The sequence below is a fragment of the Dipodomys ordii genome, unplaced genomic scaffold (assembly GCF_000151885.1).
Source record: "Dipodomys ordii isolate 6190 unplaced genomic scaffold, Dord_2.0 Scaffold2, whole genome shotgun sequence".
Classification (NCBI taxonomy): Eukaryota; Metazoa; Chordata; class Mammalia; order Rodentia; family Heteromyidae; genus Dipodomys; species Dipodomys ordii.
The window spans coordinates 8,190,355-8,201,847 of record NW_012267218.1 but is presented as its reverse complement, the minus strand read 5'-3'; the positions used below and the strand labels follow the sequence as shown (position 1 = coordinate 8,201,847).

General features: G+C 48.9%; 1 protein-coding gene across 1 annotated transcript; it reads right to left on the bottom strand.

Annotated features, from left to right (window-relative positions):
• Window positions 1-1,404: 1,404 nt before the first annotated feature.
• Window positions 1,405-11,048, bottom strand: LOC105984484 (alpha-1-antitrypsin-like). The gene is made up of 6 exons (XM_013014674.1): window positions 11,013-11,048; window positions 10,295-10,406; window positions 9,008-9,621; window positions 5,837-6,107; window positions 3,466-3,616; window positions 1,405-2,259 (listed from the first exon to the last, which is right to left on the bottom strand). Exons 3-6 carry the CDS (start codon window positions 9,618-9,620, stop codon window positions 2,065-2,067), a joined length of 1,230 nt encoding a protein of 409 aa, XP_012870128.1. The 5' UTR covers window position 9,621; window positions 10,295-10,406; window positions 11,013-11,048; the 3' UTR covers window positions 1,405-2,064.
• Between the last annotated feature and the right edge of the window lie 445 nt (window positions 11,049-11,493).

The following is an 11,493-nucleotide window of genomic DNA, read 5'->3' as shown; positions in this document are numbered from 1 at the left end:
GGAAGTGGTACTGTGGCTCAAGTGGTAGAGCGCTAGCCTTGAGCTGAAGAGCTGAGGGACAGCGCCCAGGCCCAGAGTTCAGGCCCCATGACTGGACCCAAAAAAAAAAAATAGTTTTACAGTCTCTGGTCTAACGTCTAAGTTTCTAATCCTTTTGAGATGATTCTCATATATAAGGTAAGGGTTTGATTCATCTTTATGTAGGTATATTGAATGTAATTGTCCTCTTCTTATTGTGTGTTCTTTACGCTTTTGTTGAAAATCAATTGGACATAGAGACTAGGTTTGTTCCATTGGTCTAAGTATCTGTATTTATGCCTATACCATGCTGTTTCTGATACCGAGAGTTTGTGATATAGTTTGAAATCAGAAAATATGGTGCTTCCAGCTTTGTTCTTTTTGCGTGGGTTTGCTTTGGCTATTCCATTCTTCTATATCATTCTAGTAGATATGTATTTCTTTTTCTAACTTCTTTTTTTGTCAGTTGTGAGGCTTGAACTCTGGGCCTGAGTGCTGTACCTCAGCATTTCAGCTCAAGGCTAGTGCTCTACCACTTGAGCTACAGGGCCACTTCTGGTTTTCTGGTGGTTTACTGGAGATGAGTTTCACGAACTTTTCTGCCCGGGCTGGCTTTGAACCGTGATCCTCAGATCTCAGCCTCCAGAGTAGCTAGGATTGCAGGCGTTGCCACCGGCGCCCAGCTCTTTTTCTAACTTCTTGAGATGGTGATTATCTCATAAACTTTTTAAACTTTGTATGCTAATATGTAAATTAAAAGCAATGAAATTTCTTCCTAAGCATATTAGTTTCTAAAAATTTTAACTGCTTCATTGAAATTAAAACCTATAAAATTTACTGTTTCAGCCTATATAATTCAATAACTTTTAATTATAGAGCTGTGCCAACATCTCCACAACCGAGTTCCTGATTTTAGCATATCCTTGACTTTCTTGTCATGAAACTCAAAATTCCATGTTCTACAAACCTTTTATTTCCAGGCAAACTGAAATGGTTGGTTACCCTAACTTGGATAGTTTTTCAAGCAATGGTGTATTAGCTGGAAGAGGAAATGATTATCTGCCTCTCTGTCTGTCTGTCTGTCTGTCTGTCTGTCTGTCTGTCTGTCTGTCTATCTATCTATCTATCTATCTATCTATCTATCTATCTATCTATCTATCTCATATCCTCTAGGTAGGCAAGGGATTGCATGTATTTTGCCAGTGAAAGAAGTAATCAGGTCAGTAGCTAAAGTGATTTGGGACCAACACAGTGTGAGGCAAAGACTCAAAGGTGATGGAAGGAAGTCTTTATTTAGGATGGAGTGTATAAGGGCTGGAGATGTAGAGCCACTGAACATCTTTCTGCTGGGTCATCTCTTATGGGAACAGCCGAAGTATGCAAGCATTCACATATGACAGAATATTGAGTAAGCTCTTTCATCAAAGATACCCAGAGACATTCTCTGCAGGCCCTGTCTCCCAGCCACCTTGAAGAGACTGAGAATCATGACACTCTGCAAACCTACACATGTCAGGAGCCATCAGGCAGCCATGATAAACAATCCTGCTCTCTCTAATCTCACAAACATACCCCTCAGATACTCTCAGTGGTTTCCCAGCCCTTCCAGGGATACACCTGTCCACCCAAACACCGCTTGTAAGGTTGTCACTTATTGATTCATGCAGTTGATCCTATGAAGAAAGGTAGCTGTACTAAAATCTGAGTGGCAAGGGTCTGAGGAAATCAGAAGGGAAGGAAAAGCTGAGAAGCCAAAAGAGAACATGAAGCTGGTAAAGGCCTAAAGAGTGACATGGCTGACCATCACAAGAAGGATATTGGGGAGTGAGCTTAGCTTCTGATTGTGCAAAGTTGTGTTTTGTACCTTGGTTCAATCACCTGTGAAGGGAACAATCACTGGATGTGGCTTTGAGCTAAGATCGGAAAATGGACCTGTGAACTGTGTACCCGGGCCAGGTGTACCCTGAGAGCTGCTCTTGGTCTTCCTTTTCCTTCAGAAGCCCACTGGGGATGGGGATTGGGGACAAGAGAACATTCCCTTGTCACCTACAAAGTTACATTGGGATTTACTACCTTCCCCATGAAGAGAAGGTTGTGGCTGACTTCCTCAATGATCAGCAACAGGAAGGGCCTGTTGAAGTGGAAGGCAGGGATGAATTGCCTGGGAAATGAGCCGAGGTCCTTGATGTCTTCCTCTTCTTCTCCTCCTTCGTCCATAGTCAGTTCAGCCCAGTGCTCTGCCTTTGGGGACCAAGGGTCACAGTGTTCACCAAGTAGGTACTGCACTTCCTGCCCCCCACCTCAGACCCTCCATGTGGTCCTGGCCCAGGAAATTCAGAATCCAGTCCTGGTACTGTCCAGACTAGAGACAGGACCTGGAACATCCTGTCTCCTGGTAATGACTCAGTGTAATCATTTATACAGCTCCAGGACACTGAAGCCCTCAGGCTCCCTTCCTGCCTGGTCTCCTGCTCTAACTCACTCTCTCACCCACAGGTAGCTTGGGTGTCTGGGGAAGAGCTCACCGTGTTCCTGTGATGCCCCAGCAGCTTGTCACACACTCCCTGACTTCCAGAAAATTCTTTTCTTTTTATTGACCCTATGCACTCCTGCAAGCTGCCAAGTGCTGGCATTCTACCTTCTAAAAACCCTTGTTTTCCGACCTTTCTTTCCATACCCAGTTTCTTTCTTGATGGTCCCTCTCTAGCTTGTTCTCTGCTGGCCTCGGTAGCTGAGACATGGTCCCTTCCATGGGCTGGAACTCTCATGCTCAAATTCCACTAGGAGCCTGCTTCCTCACTCACGCGTTGCATGACCAGCCAAGCACCTCAGCTTGGTGATCAAGGTCCTGTGGCCCTTGGCCCAGGAGCTGGACCCATGGCCCTCCCCAGCCCTGCTCATCCATGGCCCTCCCCACCCATGACCACTCACAGCCCTCCCCTGTCATTTGCTTTTGCCCAAAGCCAGCCAGTACTTGTGGCCACTTTCTCCTTCTGTTCTCTTTGCCATTAAAACTTCAAGATTCTTTCTTTGGGGAAGATTCCACTCCATTCTTGTGTAATGTAGGCTCTCCTCCCCATGCAATTTACTGTATCAGACAGCCCATCCCTGCCCAACTCTCTTCAAGACTTGTGTAATGCGGGGTGTCCATCTCTGGGCTGGAGGGGTCAGACTGCTCAGGCACCCAGCCTGAGGTTCCCCACTGCCTCAGGTTCCCCACTGCCTCCTTCCAAAGAGTGAGCTTGGCATGCCCCCTCCCTTGGTTGCCTCTGAGACAGACAGCTGTGCTCACGACAGCTGGTGGGGCTGATGATTTACTTCACCATTTCCACCAAGCAGGGGACGGCCTTGGGGTGGCGGGTGGCAGTTGGGTCCTGCTCAAAACCAGGAAGGTGAAAAACACACTCATCCATATAAACAGTACGTCCCCATGGCCTTTGAACTTACCCTGGAGACCTTCATGGGCGTGGCTTGTGCTGTGATTCCGGAGAGGCCTGTGCGGTAACTGAAAAGATCCACACTGTTGGCCAGCAGCGCACCCTGCTCCAGTTGCGTTCTCCCCAGAAAGGAGAATTTAGGGAAATACAGCTTCCTCCTGCTACTCCGAGGGAAGAGAGGAGAAAATGGCTTCAATGCTATTTTTGGTGATCTCCACACAGATGAGTGGAGTGGGATAGATGGTGGTGTGCGGACTCTAAGCCCGCAATAAGCAGGTATCCCCAGCCAGCTTCTTTTTCCCCTCCTTGGAACTCTGAGGACAGCTGCCCATGGTGTCTACTTTGCAAATGAGATAATAAGGCAGGGCAGGAGGAGGCTAAGAGTTTGCCCAAAGTCACACCATTTCTGAAAACACTAGGATTGACTCCTAACCGAAGCGGTGCTGCTGTTTTTCAGAGGGGTTGTAGCCAGCAAAACGAGAAAGGCTGTCAGATTGTCTGTTTGACTGTCTATCTTTTCCTATTTCCTTGTCTCTAAAACATCTTAAGGGCCCCAGGGCAGAAACTGCCTGCCACATTTTCCTGCTTGCTCCTGTGGTTACCTTTCCAAATTTGTTCCTCAAAAGCATAAGCTAAGAGCTGGTAGCTCACACCTGTAATCCTAGCTACTCACCAGGCTGAGGTGTGGGTTCAAAGCCAGCCACGGTAGACAAATTGAGGAGATTCTTATCTTTAAATAATGAAAAAGCCAGAAATGGAGGTTGGCTCAAGTGATAGTACTGGTAGCCTTGAGCAAAAAAGCAAGAGCATGAAGCCTCAGGTTCAAGCCCCAGCACTAGCATACACACACACACACACACACACACACACACACACACACACACACATACACACACACACACAGAGGCAAATCCAAGTTGACTCGGAGACCCTTCCTGTGTGGTAGCTGGGTGGTGTCTGTGTGCCTAGGGGCCCAGCTTTAGTTTCTCAACTGCTTTAGCCACAAGGAAGTATGTATTCTTCCTTCTCCATCCAGAGCCTCTTCATGGCTCCATGTATAGAACTGAATGAACTGAGCAACAGAGAGCCACACCACAGGCCTGGGAGGGGCCTTGGAGACATGAGAAAATTCTCTAAGAGTCTCAATTCCATGTCTTTTCACACAGGCATTTGGGGGAACAAAGAAGCTGCAGGGCTGAGGACAGTGGCAGATTCTGCCTTCCAAAGCTGACTGTATGATCCTTCATCAGGAAAATGATTGGTATCTGGCAATGACTAGGGACAGATTTTGTCACAAAGAAGCTGGAAGGCTAACATCTTATGCATGGCATCCAGAATGTTGTTGCCAGACTTCCTATAACACAGAGACAAGGGCAGGATGGCGGCCTGGGGACAGGTGTGGAAATCACCCAGCTCAGCACTTGGTGGTTTGTAGTGATAGGGAACTGGAAGGTTGGCCTGGAAGCCTCGGGATTTACCTGAGGTCTGGATCAAGATTTCTCAATTTTGTGTTTGTTGCTTTGTGCCTACTAGGCAGGTGGTCTAGTATTGACCCGCACTTGCAGCTCTTTTTTTGCAATGTTTATTTTTTGATATCTTATTTTCTGTCTAGACGGTGATCCACCTATTTTAAACTTTCCATTGAAGCTAGGATGACAGGTGCTTGTCACCGTGCCCAACTTCTTACCTTGAGACAGAATCTCCTGGTCTTTTCTACCCAGAGCTGACTTGGAACAGCAATCCTTCCACACTCAGCCTCCTAAGTAGCTAGGCTTACAGGCCTGAGCCACTGGTACCCAGCTTGGTTTCTCATGAATCACCTAGGTTCTGATGAAATGAAAAGTTGGATTTGTACGTGTGAGATGGAAACTAAGATCTTAAATTTGGGGCAAACTCACAGATAAAGATAATGTTGCTGGTCAGATTTTGAGCAAAGACCTCTAGCACTTGAGTAAAACAAGCAAGTTGATCCCAGAGTGTGACAAAGCTGAGCTGCTTCGGGATGGCCCTGCATACCGCAGTTCTGATCCCTGGTGACTATCACACCAGCTGCCATTTATTCAGAGGTCCTCCTCGCAGTGTGGGCCACATTCAAATCCTGCCTGGGATGCGCTGAGTCTTAGCTTTCTAAGTGCATACAGTTCAAGTATGCAAACTATAAATGGGAGGACATGGGAGAAGGGATAAAGATGATTTAGATGGGGCTATCTTTGCTGAGCTGGCTCACCCAATTCTCTCCCCTCTCATGGAGAACCGAGTGCTTGCATCCTGACTAATTACTGTCTGTGATTTCATCCACAAGTGTCCTAGCTCAGACCCAGGGCTGGGGGACTGTGGGGAGAATCCCATTGGTCAAGGAGCAGAGGTAACTGGGGTCTTACCTTGGCGGGAAGGGTCGGGTCCACGTGTCAAACTTCTCCTCCATCAGCACCTCCTCCACCTCCCTGGTCCTCCCCACATCAGGAAGGATGAAGACAGCAGTGAGTCTGCAGGCATAGGGCAACCGCAGGATATGGCTATGCAGGTTTGAGCGGTGCTGGAGCTGGAACCAGCCCAGCCGCTGCATGGTGGGCACTTGTATTGTGAGCTCCTCACTCACCCAGAAGGGTCTGATCTCAGTGAGCTTTGGGTCAAAGCGATATTTCCATTTCCCTGAAATCAAAGGGAGACAGATGCTCAGGCTGCCAGCTGCCAGGTACCACTTCTGTGGTCTGAGATACAGGCATACATGAGAGACTAGGGGAATGCAAGGAGCAGGGTAAACAAGGAGACTGATGTCTGTCATGGATAGAAATAAAGCTAGTTACATTGCTTGATATTATTTTTCCAAGTCTTTCCATTTCCTTACTAATGGTACAATATCATTCTTTCTGATGGATGAGTAGAATTCCATTGTGTATCCATACCACATGTTCTTGATCCATTCATCCACTGAGGGACATCTAGGTTGGCTATGGTAAGCAGTGCTGCAGTGAACATGGTTGTTCTGGTGGCTTTAGTGTGGCCTGGGTTGTGGTCCATTGGATAAATGTCCAGGAGTAGGATTGCTGGGTCATGGGGAAGCTCTATGTTTAGTCTTTTAAGGAACCTCCATACTGCTTTATATTAAGCAAAGGAAGCCAGAGTCAAAGAAACACAGGCTGCCTAGTTTTCCTCATTTGCAGTAACCAGAATGTGCCTATAAATCTACAAGTAAACACATTGAATGATTAAAATAAACAGATAAAAACATATATACCTGTAGGCTAGTGGCCCCTTCTCTGACATCCTGTGGAGAAGCTAGAAGGCAGGTCTGTGAGTTTTAGTGCTAGGAGAGGGTGAACCCACTCTATCTCCCATGAGCCAGCTTCCTGCCTTTCTACCCTGCTAGCTGAGGCTCTAGGCAGGAACTAGGATGTCTGGATCCCCAGGGACATGTGGTGAGCCTTTCAGGGCAGTAGGGATGAAGCTGTGGGCTCCAGCTAGTGCAGGAGGTGCTGAGGAGAGCCAGGCAGCTGATCTTCTGAGCTCTGAGTCCTCACAGTAGCCAGCTGTAGCAAAAGCAAGTATGCTACAAAACTGTACACTGTCTTGGGCAAAGGAGCCTCTGTGCTTGCGGTAGTATTCAGAACATCACAGTACCGTGTGTCCTCAGAGAAGGAAGAATACAGGAGGGAGGCCTGGTGACCCCCATCCGCAGGCTAACTGACCTGTCCACTGAAGGCTCCTCTTCCCCAGGCTCTCTCTTCCCCAGGCCATTCCTCTCATGAGCACCAGGCCCACCTCCCACTGGCTGTCTGGCCACCTCCATTTGAATGTCCAGGAAGCCTGGCCCAAACTGCAATGGGAAGAATCTAATAGAGGGTTTCCAGTTAAACCTGAGTGGCAGAGACACGATCACGATTGGATACAATGATGTCTCATTTTGTTCGTATTCCTAAAGCCGACAGCCTTCTCTTTTAGAGGAGCTGGTCAGGAGGTCGTTCTGGAGTTGATTTCTGAGCAGGCTCTGAAGGGCGTGTCCTTTCTGGCTGGGAGAAGTGAGGAGCCAAGGATACTTCAAACAATGGCAGTGGCATATTAGGGCCAGCAGGAGCCAGGGCTCCCACAGCTCAGGGCAGGCCTGTCTTGGTGGAGAGAGGGTAGGGTAGCGTGAGCAACGAGGAATGTAGGTGAAGAGCCAGCTGGGCCAGGTCTCATTTTCAGCCCCTCTGGTTCCTCCTAGTGATGGCAAGACATTCTAAGGGCTCCATGGGGAGCAGGGGCACTGAAAGAGCTAAGCTGAAATACAAGGTCAAGGAGAACAGTCAACCCAAATTGAGCATGGAGACTGGGCTAGGGGCACTGGGGAGGAGGCAAGCTGCAGACAGAAAGGCCTGCCAAGGAGCAGGTGCAGTGGTTTTGGTGAGAGATAATGGACTTTGGACTAGAATAGTGACCACTGGACAGAACAATGGTCAGTGGGAAGGGAGGTCCGATGGGTGAAGACCATGGCTTGTAGACTCTCTTTAGGCCTGTGGTGTGAGGAGACACAGAAGGCCTGACTAGTTAGTTGGGGGCGGTGTAGGATGGGCTTTGAAGTACTGGATTGGGCTGAATTTGGGGCTGAGTACTGAGATTTGGAAGAAAAAGAGCAAGAAAAGACAGCTTTAAAGGGTGGAGGAGATAGAAGGAAGAAACTCTTCAGGCTTGGGACATGCTAAGCTTGGGATACTTTATATAGAAAGAGGTGACCAGGGGGCCGGTAGGGTGTGGGAATGTAGACAGAGTTGGAGGCTCCAATTGGGAGGTTAGAGGCTGCCAGTGGCCCAGCTGCCTGAGAGAGACTCACATAAGAAAAACAGGCCCAGGAAGAACTCTATGGCATATCAACATGAGAGTGGGCTGCATGTGAGAGGGAGAAAGACTGGGGCAGAGGGAGGGCGAGGTGGGTCAGAAGGCCACAGGGACCCCAGGAGAGGGGAGCTTCTGGAGGCATGTCAACCACACTGCCAGATTCAGCCAGGCACCATGAGTGTGGAAGGGTAGTCAAGAGGGTCTTTTGTGCAATGGGTGGGAGGCACTTGGTCAAACCATGTGGGACCAGAGAGTAATGGAGCTAGAAGGGAGACTCACGCGCTATGGAACAGGAGGTAGCATGGCCCAGTTCACGTGGGCAGGGCTGACTTCAAGGATGATATAACCCTGGCGATCTCACAGTGATCTGCAGGGGGGTTGCTGTTATGAGGTCACGGCTCTGCAATTTGGGGGACTGAAGAGACCCACCTAATCATCTGTTACTTGGCCTTGAAAATTGTGTAGTTGGTCCAGGGTGAAGTTTCCTCCTTTGAAAAGTTCGGTTGTATCAGAAAAGGGAGACTAGGGAATTATAGCTATAAGGGGGAACTAGAGTTTGGGTGTTCAGAGGAAGGTTGCAGAAGAGAGAGGCTGAAGAGATGGGAGAGAGAAGGGAATCCACAGAATGAAGCCTTGAAGAGGCCCAGGAAAAGCAATGTAAGGTGAGGAAAGGAAATTGCATCTTGGATAATCACATGTGAAGAGGGTTTCCACATGACCAGTAGAGGTTTATTTACCTTTAAAGAAAATATAGTTGGCCAGGATCATGACAGAATGTGACTCCATGTCCAGAAGAAGGTTTTTGATCTTGCCGTGGGTCTTTTCCTGCAAGGCTGCCTCAACCTGTTGCTTGACTCTCTGAGTATTCCCCAGGGAGGCAAGGAAGACCTTGGTGTGATACAGACTCTGGGCTGTCTGAACAAACTTCTGCTCCAGGTTTTGATAGCTGTTCACAAACAGCACACTGCCGGTGTCCACCTGGCACTTCCCAGGGGGCGGCAGGAGGGCTTGCAGGAGCTGGCCGTAGTGCGTGTGGGCCTGGGCCTTGGGGACCGTGGTGAAGTATCCCAGACTCTGTAGGGTGTGATCTTGGGCCTCCGGCTTGGCCTGGAGGGCCAGCAGTGTGAGGGGAATGGAGAAGCTGAGTGGAGAAAAGAGCACATTGGTGCCTGGGTTGGAGATTACCAACTGGATGTATAGGCTGAATGCAAAGCTCCAGTTGTTCAGGAAGGAAGCAGCCTTCTGGTTCTCTGATGTGGAAGAATTTTCCTGGTCAGGGATCCCTTGGCCACAGGCATGAGGATCCAGATTGGCCACCAGCAGCCAGAGGAACAGAATGGGGTGCGTCATCCTACACAAAGAAACACTACCATCACCCAGTTCAGCCACAGAGCACAGCAAGGCCTGTCACCCCCAAAGGCTTCCTACTGCTCTGTCCTTCCACCAAGGGCCCAGATGGGTGGTTAGCTTAAATGGGGAGCAGCGAGTGTTTGGATACACTGGGCTTTGGAGTCAGGCAGACCTGGGCTGGGGGCCTGACTTTGAATCAGGAACGATGGAAGTGTCAGGGATGAATGGAGGTGGGGCTACCTGTTGCTCGTCACTGCCTGAGGCCTGCTGGGAGAAGAGACTGTGTGGAATGCAACAGATGTGCCATCAAACCACACATGTGCAGAGAGAATGCAGTCAAGAATTGACTGACTATACTACAAAATTAAGGAAAGTAAGGGAAGGGGTAGGTAGAGGAGGGATGCGAGGGGTACTGATCGAGATGCATTGTATTCACAAACTGCTTTGTTAAGTGGCAACTCCTCTATACAAGTATTAAAAGATTAAAAAAAAGAAGTTAAAGAAGTTAGTTATTGTTTAGAACAAGGGCTAAAAGCCCCATCGCAGATGTTAGGAAAACAGCCCTCCTACCACTCTGCAGGTGTTTGTAGCTTGTGGTCAGAATGTTTCCGTGCTCTGATTATAATCCCCATATACCCACAGTATAAAGTCAAAGCGCTTGTTCATCTGCTCACCTGATCTGGCTGCCAGTCTCTGGCCTAGGTCCTCCCTTGTGCTCTGCCGGTCGGTCTGTACTGCCAGGATGTCCTACCCACCAGTTTCCTCTCGGCTTTGATGGCGGAAGTCCTGGAAGAAAGAGAGAAGCCAGGTGTTTGTCCCAGTCCACAGTGTTTCTTCGGCTTCATACCTCTACCTGTCTTGACCACAGGTTCATCCTGCCTTGCTCCAGATTTCTCTAGCTTTTCTTTGCTCCTCCTGCTTAGGGAAACTCTCTGCTTTAGCCCTCTGTGTGACACCTCTGCATGTCTGTCTCCCTTTTTCCCTTAATGCCTTCTACACTTCTCTCTGTATTCTTTTCCTTAAAGTTCTGTCCCTGAACCTTCGGAGGAGGGGCTCACAACCCATCTCTTCAAAAAACAAATTGGTCCCAGGTAAGGGAAGAGGCCTCTTCAAAGTCAATGGTCAGCTAGTGGCTAAGTCAGGATTCCCGCCTGGGTCTGCTGCCTCCAAAGAAAGGGTCTTGATTTAATCTATCATCAGCTCTCTATTTCAGAGTAAGGTGCTCCCTCAGAATCCAGTCTACATGCACATGACCTCCTGGTCTGTGGGGTATGCTGCCCTGAAGGGGCAGGGGACTCAGCACATCCCCCACCCACATTGCCCACAGTCTGCAGGGGCTAATGGAGTCCTGGGGGCCAGACCAGAGGCCAGCGGCAGGTAAGCTGTACTTACAGGCTGTGTGTCCAGAGTCTGATACACCTTTAAAACTGGCCTCTGTGGGAAGCTGTTCTGGGCTGAGGAGTGGGAGGGTACCAGGGTAATTGCCGATCCTGGGGCTCAGTCATGTGGGAAGGCCGGCTCGTTCCCTCCACAGGCAAATGTCCCAGCAGTGTGTGGTGCTCAGTGATACGTGCAGACACGGAGGAACAGAGACTTCCAAGTTGGGAGGAGTCACACTGTACTGTCAAGCTGAGAGGAGCAAGGATGGGAGCATCCTTGGTTAGGGAAGTGATTCCCCATCTTCCCTTATTTCTTCTCTCCCTCCCACCCATCCACTCATCTATCCATCATCCGTCCATTTATCCATCCATCATCCATCCACTTATCCATCCATCATCCATCATTTATCATCCATCCATGATTCATCCATGATCCATCCAACATCCATCATCTATCCTTCATCCATCCATCCATCCATCCATCCACCTATCCA

Coding starts and splice junctions, on each gene's coding strand:
- LOC105984484 (XM_013014674.1), bottom strand. CDS start 9,620: ATGACGCACCCCATTCTGTTCCTCTGGCTGCTGGTGGCCAATCTGGAT. Junction 6,108..9,007: donor CAACTATATTTTCTTTAAAG/GTAAATAAACCT, acceptor CTTTGATTTCAG/GGAAATGGAAATATCGCTTT. Junction 3,617..5,836: donor ACCCGACCCTTCCCGCCAAG/GTAAGACCCCAG, acceptor CCCTCGGAGTAG/CAGGAGGAAGCTGTATTTCC.